The sequence below is a fragment of the Cydia fagiglandana genome, chromosome 21, assembly GCF_963556715.1.
Source record: "Cydia fagiglandana chromosome 21, ilCydFagi1.1, whole genome shotgun sequence".
In the NCBI taxonomy this organism is placed as follows: domain Eukaryota; kingdom Metazoa; phylum Arthropoda; class Insecta; order Lepidoptera; family Tortricidae; genus Cydia; species Cydia fagiglandana.
The window spans coordinates 12,621,338-12,634,914 of NC_085952.1; the positions used below are offsets into that span (position 1 = coordinate 12,621,338).

At 38.3% G+C, this 13,577-nt stretch overlaps 1 protein-coding gene across 1 annotated transcript in view; it reads left to right on the forward strand.

Moving 5' to 3' along the window:
* Positions 1-6,276: 6,276 nt before the first annotated feature.
* The window catches only part of LOC134675256 (cGMP-specific 3',5'-cyclic phosphodiesterase-like), a 72,058-nt gene continuing 64,757 nt past the window's right edge, over positions 6,277-13,577 (forward strand). Inside the window, exon 1 of the mRNA XM_063533475.1 lies at positions 6,277-7,061. Coding sequence (XP_063389545.1) covers positions 6,444-7,061 — 618 coding nt within the window. The 5' untranslated portion in view covers positions 6,277-6,443. The remainder of the gene's footprint in view (positions 7,062-13,577) is intronic.

Sequence of the window (13,577 nt, forward strand, 5' to 3'; positions counted from 1 at the left end):
CTTAAAAATATTTCTAGGAGTAAACACAAACTGTTCAGGAAATGTCTCTTGGAAGGTATTCCGGAAGGCAATGTCTTATAATTTTATTTATAATAATTGTTATAAATAAAATTATACAACCTTTCGGACTTCATAGACAATATATCATATCATTTATTCCATTGTAATCATGTTCATTTGTACATTTGGTCTTACATTTGGCAAGAAGGTACATGATGAAGGTACCTGCTAGGGTGTACAATATAGGATTTTAACTTCTACATAATTTTTATTTCGAGAAATATTAAATGTGAAAGAAATAAATATAGACTCTACAAAGAGCGGTATCTATTGGTGGTAGTCTATGGCCCCAAGACTCGAGTTTTGCAAGTAATTTCGGACGGTTAAATGAGTTTGCCGTCGTATTTAAGTTAAGACAACGTTTACGTTTAGTATATTTTAATATTAAATGGGTTTCATTTGCCTTGTTCTTGATTCTTGAAAATCTTTAGTATTAATGTTGTCTTAATTAGGCATTTAAACAAAAGTTAGTGGTATAATACAAGCCATTTACTTCAGCGGTCTGTTTAATTAGATGAATTTCAAAATGGTTGTCACGTCCACGCTTAATGTCTTGCTATGGTTAATGTTTCTCATTAAGATCTCTTCAGATGAAAAAAGCGGGCAAGTTCGAGTCGAACTCGCCCACCCAGGGGAACCCAGGGGTGCTTTTTAGTATTTCTTGTTATAATGATTTTTCACTACACAGACTGTGCAAGTGCATGTGGTATTTTAAACGTCAAACTTCTATGAAATTATGACGTAAATAACACTTGCACAGTCTGTGCTATCAAATCGCTACAGAGTTAGCTTGGCTCAGGCCTGTAAAGTCATCTCTACAGTCTACATAGATTTAGATATTTATTCTCATAATATTTAATTACATTATAAATTATGCTAGACTAATCTAGATGAATTTATATTATGATTATATCTTTTAGGGTTCCGTACCCAAAAGCTAAAACCGGGACCCTATTACTAGGACTCCACTGTCCGTCTGTCTGTCACCAGGCTTATCTCATGAACCGTGATAGATACTTGAAATTTCTGTTGCCGCTATAACAAACAAAAGTACGGAACCCTCGGTGGGCGAGTCCGTCTCGCAATTGTCCGGTTTTACGTCAGCCGCGCCTTTACAGAGTCCAGCAAACAAAATAGTTCTATAATAATGATACAATAAGTACCTACCTATAGTTTGTCAAAGGACTGTCTCATTTCAAACATAGAGAGAATCATACTATCTTTGTCTAACACTAGTACTAACACCCAAAAGAAAAGGATGTTTATAGTTTCCTTTGTTCTACTAACTATAGAAAAAGAACAATCGTTCAACCCCTTCGACGTCGGCCAACAATGATATTGCCATAAGGCAGGAAAACAATTTCTCTAGGGATGTCTCCACTCAATACTACCGGGGTACGTGACGGCACAGTACCCGTAAAATGTAACAGTACTTATGAGCAAATCCCGGACGACGGGAGCAAAAATACACTTTTACAAAATCGTTCAATAATAACGATACAATAAGTGGAAGAGAACAATCGTTCAACCCCTTCGACGTCGGCCAACAATGATATTGTCGTAAGGCAGGGAAACAATTTCTCTAGGGATGTCTCCAGTCAATACTACCGGGGTACGTGATGGCACAGTACCCGTAAAATGTAACAGTACTTACGAGCAAAGCCCGGACGACGGGAGCAAAAATACACTTTTACAAAATCGTTCAATAATAACGATACAATAAGTAGAAGAGAGCAATCGTTCAACCCCTTCGACGTCGGCCAACAATGATATTGCCATAAGGCAGGAAAACAATTTCTCTAGGGATGTCTCCGTCAATACTACCGGGGTACGTGATGGCATAGTACCCCTAAAATGTAGCAGTAGTTACGATGGCGCGTTTAAAAAAAATACCCCCCAGAGGGTGGACCCCGCACAAGGTGAACTGATGACCTGGTAAAGGTCGCGGTAGTCCGCTGGATGCGGGTAGCGCAAGACCGGTCATTGATTGTGGCACTCTGGGGGAACAGTTGACGTCCTCTGGCTGATATGTATGTATGTATAAACTCTTCATTGTACAAAACACAAATTTATGACACAGGATAGGCATTATGATGATGTTTAAAAAAATACTACCTTATATTTATTAAATATATTAAAACGGGTCACTCACGTAATTAAAATCGAAAATCGCTCGACATGTTTCACTCCGCGTACGCGAGCTCGCAGCTCTTAAATTTCTGATGATCATGATGACATAAAAAGTATACTAAAAGTATACCTACTGACTTTTAAACTATACACTATGACAGTGTAACAGAAAATGGGGCAATAATATCCCGCCCTACCCAAATAGAGCTTCGTGGAACTATGTCCACGGCGATTAGAATTGTCGTTATGGACGAGCTAGTCATTTTTCATCACACTTGCTCGTAAAAGGTGTTATTATGGTACGGTCCGTAATTCCTACATTTCGTCCTAGGGCTACAATTTATGTTACGTATCACTTTACAGCCCTAGGTCGGGATTAGGGGCAATACATGCCTATGTCAATAGTTAAAGAGTCATATGTACCTACTGTAAAACGTACGATACACGTGCGAATAGGTACCTAATTCGCAATTTGTGTCGATTTAAAACACTCCCTTCGGTCGTGTTTTAATTTATCGCCACTCGTTTCGAATTTCCTCTTTTCCGAATATCGTAAATAACTATTATTAGACCAAGTAGTGATAATGTTAGACTGTTATATATTTGTAATCTACTCATAGAGCCCTTTCATTTGGTACCCCTCATGGTATGTTTAAAAGTAAAAAGCTAAAAACTTTGTACTGCCGACTTTATGACGTCATAAAAACTCATCCCACCACTTTAGGAAGCAATAACATGCATTTTGATAATCAGTAGACCATGGGCTCGATTCGGATTTTGAAATAGATATCTTTTAGACATCACCAAGATACGATAACGATATGTTTAAGATCTAACCTGTCAAATTTGACATTTGCGCGATTCTGGAGATACTCTTGAACGATTTCCACAGGATATGACTTAGAGATCCAATTCACATCTAATAGATATCTTACTCTATCTAACGTAAAAGTGACATTGGTTGCCCGAATTGCGCTGCAAAAGAGAACTAGTTGATATCTAAACTATAACGTATCTAGAATGGATCTAGTACGTGTCGTCTCTTGTGAATATCTTGAAGTTCGAATACGGCAGCATGTTGATTCCAACGATACCACTTGTCGGTATAAACCTTCTCAGTCCTACGAAAGTTGCTATCCTTCAACTTGGCCACTTCGCTATACAGAACTTGCGTTGTTTTAAGTGCTTCGCTAAAACTGGGCTGTTTTTGTGCCATAACACAAAAAAAAGATAAATATTATTGAAGAAGCAAACTTCGTTATGTCAGAAAATAATAGCGAGTAGATATATAAATGAATGAAATTTTTATTTCAGGCAACCAGTGGCCCATACATAAATAGTATAGGTAAATACCTTAAAGCTAGTATACATATTATTATAATATATTTTAAAACTAAACACTACAAATCACATCATGGTTGCGATGCATTACGCAACCCCGCAGTGTCTGGGACCCGGCCGCGGAACCGCCGAAACTTGACACCCTTCGGTCAAAACTCCTTCTTGGTGAAGGTTGCTAGATTTTCAGGAACGCTCAGCACAAACGAATTAAAATTCGCATTGTGTCGAGATTCCAACTTCGCGGCCCTCAGGATGAATCCGGTCTTCGCTTTCACATACTTTACGATGTCATCATCTATACAGTGTGGAAAGATAAGTCGGGCCCTGGAGGGAAACTACCTTAAATCCTTAACCTGGCTCATTTTACTTAAAGGAGACATTCCTTTATTTTTAAAAAGAAACAAAACTGCATTCAAAGTTTTTCTAATACTCGTTTGCCTCGCCCGGGACTCGAACCGACTAAAAATTCCAAAAAATAAAAACTCGCAATTTTATTGTACTAGTCGATACAGTTAATGTTAATGATAACATTTCTCCAAGAAACATTAGGTCTTACACTCGTCTATCGTACAAAATATCCATAAAATCTAATGGTATTTAGTACTCAGGATTTTTTTAGACAAGCGAAATTGAAGAAAAAAAGATAAAATCTTTGAATGCAGTTTTGTTTCTTTTTAAAAATAAAGGAATGTTTCCTTTAAGTAAAATGAGCCAGCTTAAGGATTTAAGGTAGTTTCCCTCCAAGGCCCGACTTATCTTTCCACCCTGTATATCACCTAGCACGCTTAGCCACTTTTGGTGTTAAATCTATAGGCAAAGATAAGGCGACTTTAACCGCCATAATTATCAGTCTCTAGAAACTAAGTCCAAGAAAGTAATATCCCTCTAAGACTCTAAATACTCGCACTATCTCCAAGATGAAAATCTCCGACCTCCGGCCACACGACAGCTGGCTTTTGTGATGGAAGAATGGAAATATCTATAGATTTGTCTCAACTCTCAGGGACTTTCAGTTAAAAAGGACTTTCAGACGAAAAAGGAATGTGGATTTATTTTTAAACACATTTACACAGCGTTACAGTTCACACCAATGCACCGAGAAACTTTTTACCAAATTAACACATTCACTGCCCCCGACGCACGTGTGCGTTCACCGTCATACAAGTTTGTTCCTAGCCCACGCATCCTGGCAGTGAAAGCGTTAACAAAATACATAAAACAAAACATAAGAAACTAGATATGGAAACAGATTAACAAGTCAAGAAATTATCACATACAATAGACCGACCGCTTAAAAGAGTCCTCGCCTGCGCGGTACGGGGGCGACGGGGTAGGACGACTAAGGGTGGTGGGGAAGGTGCGGGCGCCGTACGCCTCATTTAAGCGTCCGGCCTATAAGTAGCTAGCCATCCATCATCTCACTATACTTCAATCATTCATGGATATATTGTTATAGCTATACTCTTATTTGTATTTTTTTGTTGACTAGCCGTAATATAAATGGACAAAGAATTTTGCTTATTTCGCTGTAAAAAAATCATGACTTTACAAAAATTTGTTGTAAGGATCTGAAAATTCGTGCTAAAATATGCAGGCCTCCAAAATATGTCACGCGAGTGACTAAAGATAATGTGAGTTAAACCGCAAAATTTTCTTCTCGTACATATTAGGTTTAAATTCGATAATTGTAAAATTATAACTCACGAGTTAAATACCGGGTGTGGCCTGTAACATGAGCAAAAAATTAAACTGTAGGCTGTACTCCCCATACTGATCAACATTTGTTCAGCGACTTTTAAAAATAACTTGTGGTTTGATTTTTAATACACTTTAAAGTTTATTCTAAGACGCAATCTTTTGCGAATTTTGTTATGTTTAAGGCGTGACAAGCAACGTCAATCACAATAATATGGCGTGGCAATGGCGTCCATTGAATATAATATTTATTTTGTATGAAAAATAGGGAGTAGGGAGGGAGGGAATAGGGAGTAGGGAGGGGAAATACTTCATAGTTTTTGAAAGTTGTTGAACAAAAGTGTCACCGTTTGAGGAGTACAATCTATGTTATAATTATTTGCTCGTGTTACAACGCCACACCCTGTATAAAACGGGAATCTGATCTAAATAGTCGCAGGTAAACTACCTGCATTCGCAGGTTATTCGAAATGGACGTCCATTCCATTGTGACGGAGTTCGGAAATCGTGAATAGACGTTCACCTGAATCGGAATTGAAAATCGGCAGCTGACTGTAGCGAGTAGCGAAGTGATTCCATTAAAAATCTAATCATACGAAGCTCGAGCGCGTGTCGTATATTTGCTTATATCTTGTTTATGAAAGAAAATATACGGAGCAAGCAAATATCATAAGCACACTGATTTATTTTTAATATCTTGGTAAAAGTGGGGCGCTTTTTAATACAGATTAAAGGCGGTTGTTTGGAGCTAAGCATAAGCATATACAAGTCTTTAGTGAAAAATGCCGCTGGCAGGACTTGAAATGATGACGTCTAATCTGTGTTTACAGAAAGAAAGCTATTAGCTATTAAAAACGCATTTTAGTTACAGCAGCGATTGCAATATGGAGTGCAACCTGGCGGTCTTAGCATGTTGCGTTCTCGCGTTTGAGTCCATACTTGAAGTCGCGCTAGATGTATGACACACGCGCGAGAACGCAACTCATGCTAGACCGACTGGTCACTCGTGTTAGGACCATGTGTAAGAGGATTTTGCAGAGCATTGTCATATGTAACATTTTATTTTCTGTAACTTCTTTAATATATACTACATACCTAAGTAGAATAAATAGTCTAAATATAATTTTCTTTGCTCCCAGGTACTGAAAGTCTAAAATCTACGAAGAAATGTGGGTCAACACCCCCGTAGCGCCCCAACCCGCCACCTGAACGACGCCATGACCTCCGAAACCCCTCTCGATGCCAAAAAGAAACAGGACGCCAAAAAGGACTGCGCCAAATTCGCAGAAGACAAAGCAAATGAACACAAAACCATAGAAGAAGACAAAAGAAAAAGATCAAACGAACTGATGAGGCTAGTCTACGAACTACCCGAAGAAATAAATAAAGAAGTGACTGAAAATAATAATATGTTAAAAGAGAACCCACCAGTCATGATAGTCGAGATAACTGAACAGAATGGTTGTGAACCGGACAAAAAATGTGATAATGATTACCTTACAGAAATAGATTCTAGTCCAGACTTAGGCGATAGTGTTGTATATGACGTTTTAGCTACTAATGAACTGATAATGCACGCGGAAGAGTATAAGGAAGTGCTCGTGCGTTCGTCGCCAGAATGTGCTGATGAAGACTTGTTAGAGTTGAAGAAGTTGATTGAAACTAGTCCTAAAGTGTTAGAGAGGTATATTAGGGAATGTGCAAGTGGTGAAGAAGTGAATAGACTGCATAGTTTGACGTCGACTGGGCCGCTCTCGCCGCGACAGCATCAGGCGAGGAGTACATCGGTTACATCAGACCTGTTCCAGTTATGGCTGTCATCATCTCCCGTTAAGGTGAGTTACTGATAAAATTTACGACTTGAGAGTTAATAAGATTTCGAAGTATTTCATAGCGAAATATAAACAGTGTCGTGACAGGTGTGGCTCACTCCGCGATTTCGTCGCTTTGCTACAGGTAGCTAAAAGTACATCCGTTCCACACCAATTTTGGAGAAAGTCATAAAAGCCGCGCGTGGCGCTGTCGCCACCTAGCGGCCATATCTGTGCTGATCGTAACAGACGCGTTTTGTTAGAGAGTGAGTCTTCTGTACCTAGTACTATTATTTATTCTGTGGTCGTGATTGGGCCGATTTTTATTTTGTTTGTCGATTTTTTTTTCGTCGGGTGTCGATAAAACTTGGTCGATAGATAGAGTTATCTATTCTGTACAAATATAAGTGGAATTTCTACGTATGTCCTAAAAGATCTTCCTCTGAGTTACGAAAACGTATGGTTATTTTGTGACTTAAAGGAAAACTACATAAGCTACATTTTCTGGCCCATTTTAAGATTGCGTATGTGCATTCCTCCGCTAAGAATTTAATACTAACTATTAGGTTAGGTATAAGTGTATGGAATATTTTTATCATGTCAAACGGATCTTTAGAAAGCCGAACCCAAACTTCACCTAACTATTGCGTGCCATGAAATGACGCAACAGTCGCAAACTATTCGTATGAATGTCACACGTCACTCACTATGATACCAGACAGCATTTGTTTTATTGCCACTTTTGTATTAGACTGCTATTATTTTACTGTACCATAGAGAAATATAGTAGGACACGAGTGCTCACTGCATACATCATTTTAGTACCGAAAAGATTAGACCGACCGGAAAGTCTACTTGACTGTACTACTAGTACTTTAAGTACTAATAATTCCGCTACTCTATGCTAGATGTCGACATTTTTTTTTACTTAATTCATTAATAAAAATACTAATTTTTTTGGTACCAAAACTGATGTATGGAGTGAACGCTCTACTCTTGTCTTACTATTATTTCTCTATGACTGTACAGACGTCTGAACAGCCCAAGTAAGAGCTCCTTCCCACTGACGTCCCTTTTTGCGGGTACGGCTTTCTACAGGATCCAGTTTTCTGAAGTATGCGTGCAGTATCCCGCAAATAGAATGCTCGTGTGAACCTTCCAAAGAGAATAGATAGTATAGAGGGCTATTACCAAAGTAATTTTTGTAGTCACGGTACATTTACTGCCATCTATCGACACACGATTAAAATTTAAAATAAAATTGAAAATGTATAAATTAATCAAAATATGTTTACGGATAAATGATTTTTAATTTTTATTGTTCCATACTGTTCTTTCACTGATATGTGTTAAAATTGTTAAATATCAAAAGGTGTCGTCAACGCCATCTAGCCGAGAGACAGCCAAAGGTGTCTGCGCCATTTATTCGAGTATGACTTTTTCTTGATTTCCGAGCCACGTTTTTTTCTTAGACTTTATTTATCTTATACGGAGTTTTATATATAATTCTGACCTTACTATAGTAGCATGTATACTACTATAACGGGATCCTGCAGAAAACCGTAAAAAACTGGACGTCAGTGGGTAGAGCTCTAACAACTACAAATTCTAAAGGTTTACATATTTACGCCCGAGTGTACCTAACGACTAGCAAAAAAATCAATATCCCGTAACTAACCCTACTGTGTGCCACTGTCAGACACTGTCACTAAATAAAAGAAGAGTTTGATTTTCGGCATTATCTGGCATACGAAATTGCCGGAATACAATATACATAATTTATGAAATACACCACTCTACTTTTTATAAATTACATTTTTTAGGATTCCGTACCCTAGGGTAAAAACGAGACCCTATTACTAAGACTCCGCTGTCTGTCCATCTGTCTGCCTGTCACCAGGCTGTAACTCATGAACCGTGATAGCGAGACTCTGTTGCCACTATAACAACAAGTACTAAAAGCAAAATAAAATAAATATTTAAGTGGGGCTTCCGTACAACAAACGTGATTTTTTTGCTGTTTCTTTGCGTAATGGTACAGAACCCTTCGTGCGCGAGTCCGACTCGCACTTGACCGGTTTTAAATTTTTGCCTACCTTAATGTCGAAAACAGTCAATTTTCATGCATCTAAGTACCACAACTATACAGTTAAACCTAACCTAAGTAGTTCAATGCTGCGTTATCAGTAAGCCAGCACTTAACACTTGTTGAGATAAGATACAGCCGAGTGAATTAAATTAAGCCTGCCGCAATCGCCAAAAGTTGTCTGATGTACTCTTTTCCAATATAATCTGATCCCTACATTTATTTCAAGAGGGGATAACGCAAAATTGTAGTTTTATAATTAACCCGTGGAACTTCGGAGTGCTCCCGGTACTGGTTTTATATACAAATACAGTACCGGAACCGGGAATTCCCGGTTCTCGCCATACAAACTCAGGACGTTCGACGGGTTAATTAGGTTAAAGTTGGTTTAATAGAAAAAAAACCGGCCAAGTGCGAGTCGAACTCGCGTTTTTAGGGTTCCGTACATAAAGAACTATTTTGTGTATTTCTTTCTAGAGATGCCACGAATATTTGATTGACTCTAAATAACTACATTCATTCATTATGTTCAACATAAAAATATATCTTAGAAAACGTTGTGCTTTGTTGGCGAAAAGTTTTCATAATAATTGTTATTCAAAAGGTTCGCATGTCATGCCGAATATTCGGTCGCCGAATATTCGGTATTCGGCCGAGAGAGGGGCCGAATATTAGGTATTCGGTATTCGGCCAAATTCACTATTCGGGGCATCTCTATTTTTTTCAAAGAGATCAAACATAAAATGGTTCTGAAGTACGAAGTGATTGGTAAGGTTATGGAATAGGTAGTACGTGGCTAGAAAGCACTTCAGTACTAATAGAGCGTATTGAGTGCTCGGAAAACAAAGTGTAGAATGTAGATATACTAAAATATTATAGTCGCACCAATAAAAGTCTGCAGCAGATTTGATAGCCCACGCAATGTAAGTGTTATTTATACGTCATCATAATTTCATAGAAATTTGACGTTTAAAATGACACTTGCACTGCGTGGGCTATCAAAATCGCTGCAGACTTTTTACGGTCTAACTCTATGTGTGTGTAACAAAGGCCGTTTTTGTTTATTTACTAGATATTCTGCGGAATATTTAGGTACAATTATTATATGCTCTTTCCAATTAAAAATGAAATAATATAAACCAAATACAAACAAAAAACCAAACACCGGTATTTATGTAGGTACGAAGCAAATACCGTTTTCCGACCCCGGTGTAAATACTGACGTGTATACCTCCATTGACGATAATTTCAATATTATGCAACTTTTTATAGTTTGTATGCATGGAACACCATATTTATTCGCATCACGGGAGTTTTTTTCGAAAACAAAATCGATATTTTATTCCAATTAATTTATAAAGTCCCAACATTCAAGCATGTTCACGTTCAGAATCTAGACACGCGGCAGCGTGTCAAGCCAAGTTCAAGCAAAGGAACTGGCTAGCCAGCGCCGAGTGTAATATTACACGAACCACTTGGTGCCACTTTTGACCCTTCTATAACTCAAAACATCTTTGACGTAAACACATAAAACTACGTGTGTTTAATTATATCCATAAGGATATCTAGAAGCCCAAATTTCATGAAGCTAGCTCAAACGGTTATAAAGGTATGAAGGTCAAAAAGTCGTAAATTTTAAGACTGACTTATGACTTATAGTACCTAAACCTAACCTACTTCCAGATGACCTAGAAGGATGAAATTTGGAATCCAACTTGGTTATTGTGTGTAACCGTAGGAAAAAATCTAAAAATAAAATAAAGTTAAAAAATAGGGGGGGTCCCCATACAAAAAAACCACTTTTTATTGGGACTGACATATAAGTACCTAAACCTAACCTACTTCCAGATGACCTAGAAGGATGAAATTTGGAATCCAGCTCGGTTATTGCGTGTAACGGTAGGAAAAAATCTAAACATAAAATAAAGTTTAAAAATAGGGGGGGTCCCCATACAAAAAAAAACATTTTTTATTGGGACTGATATAAGTACCTAAACCTAACCTACTTCCAGATGACCTAGAAGGATGAAATTTGGAATCCAGCTCGGTTATTGTGTGTAAGCGTAGGAAAAAATCTAAAAATAAAAAAAAGTTAAAAAATAGGGGGGGTCCCCATACAAAAAAATATTTTTTTATTGTAGCGTTGGAACCGTTACAAGCAGATATTTGAAACTACCCCAATATATGTATTATTATATTTGCTATATTAAAATAAAGTTTAGTCAAAAAATAAGTGGTGTCCCCATACAAAAAACTTTTAATACGCTCTAAACAACCGGCCAACGGTGTGTCGTCGGCGGCGCGCGGTACCACATAATTATACAAAGAACAGAAGTAAAAACCATACAGCGGAAACACAAGAAAAAACATTAAATCTCAATACCTGCCTGGTTTTCTTTACAAAAAGTATTGATATCCCACCAAAAACATAAATGTAAAAAAGGAGAGCCAAGTTCAATACAAAAATTATGCTTGGCTGTGGGGCTCGCCGCAAAAAGAATAGAGATCTAAATGAGTGCCACTGCCAAGTTCTATGCAAAATCCAAATATGTATTTATAGGAACAAAATAACATTATAAACAAGTATTAAACTCTATTTCCTTGCTTTATTGGATACCTATAACAATTGCTGTTATTTAAAAAAATGTGAGATCTTAAAGTAGGTTAGATTTGGCTTGGCCAGGTTTTATCAGAATTACAATATATATAAAATGATTGATATAATGAAAACTGGCCAAGTCAAATCTAACCTACTTTAAGATCTCACATTTTTTTAAATAACAGCAATTGTTATAGGTATCCAATAAAGCAAAGAAATAGAGTTTAATACTTGTTTATAATGTTATTTTGTTCCTATAAATACATATTTGGATTTTGCATAGAACTTGGCAGTGGCACTCATTTAGATCTCTATTCTTTTTGCGGCGAGCCCCACAGCCAAGCATAATTTTTGTATTGAACTTGGCTCTCCTTTTTTACATTTATGTTTTTGGTGGGATTGAGAATACATTAACCAATCAACCGTCAAATTGAATTTCGTTTTTCACTTCGGCGGTTCGGAAATGATTTCTTTATATACACACTGTCAGAAACACACTTTAACAGCTATATAGGGTGGGAAATTCGTTCTTAATTCTATGTATAATAGATCTATCATGGTCATACTAGCTGTTGCCTGCGACTTCGTACGTGTGGATTTGTATAGGAATTATAGGTATAGGAAAGAATACACCATGTAGAATATCTATTATACGAGTATTATTGATTATAACAGACTTGGCCCACTTGCACCATCAAACTAACCCGGGATTAAGCGGTTTAACCATCAACCCAGTGTCAAATTGTACTGGTAACCATTGGTAACTCCAGGTTTAACCGGTTAACCCCGGGTTAGTGGAATGGTGCAAGTAGGCCTTAGTATCCTATAGTACCCTCTAAAATTACAGTTTTTCGGGTTCCGTAGTTAAAGAGTAAAATCGGGACCCTTTTACACTCCACTGTCCGTCTGTCTGTCTGTCACCAGGCTGTATCTCATGGAGCGTGATAGCCAGGCAGTTGACATTTTCACAGACGATGAATTTCTGTTGCCGCTATAACAAGAAATACATAATAAAATAAATATTTAAGTGGGGCTCTCATACAACAAACGTCATTTTATTGCCGTTTTTTGCGAAATGGTACGGAACCCTACGTGCGCGAGTCCGACTCGCCGGCCGGTTTTTTCACTCTATATATTCAGAAACAAAATGTATAGATCCAAGCCAAATAATCTAAGAGAACGGCGAATCTTGTCCTACTCTATTTAAAAGGCACATCGAATTAACATAAAAGGTTTTTTCACCCGGTTTGGGGTGTTACAGCCACAGACAAAACATCCTCCAGACTGAGCATAGTCACGCAGCACGCTAGCCCCTCTGCCACGCATACGGTAATTTTACTCCATGTTCGAGTTGAAAGTGTCTTTGTGTGACGTCCGTGTCTTTGAACGGACCAATCACGGCACGGGACTTCGCTCACCTCGTCCCGCGCACCCCCGCATTTTTGGCATCATCGGTTGCATGAAATAATTGCTGTAAACTCGGTCTAGAAGATTCCTAGTCTATGGTTATGGCCTACTGCAAAAAAGTGTTTTCTGTCTTTCATGGACTTTACATGCAAATGGGGTACAGTCGGCAGTAGCTAATTCGATTATAGTATTTTATGCAACCGTTGTTTAAGAGAGGTCAAAAAAGGCGAGTGGCGTGACGGCGTGAGTAACGCTACGTCTTACGTAGGCGAACAACGCGCGAACGCGGCGCGGCGCGGCGCGGCGAAATCAATCCTTTGATACCCATAGAAGTGTCCTACGTAAGCGATCTCGTTGCGAACGCGGTGCGGCGCGATTTGCACGCGAATGTCAGGCGGCGCGGCGGCGGCCGCTTTCGCCGCGCCGCGCCGCGCCGCGTTCGCGCGTT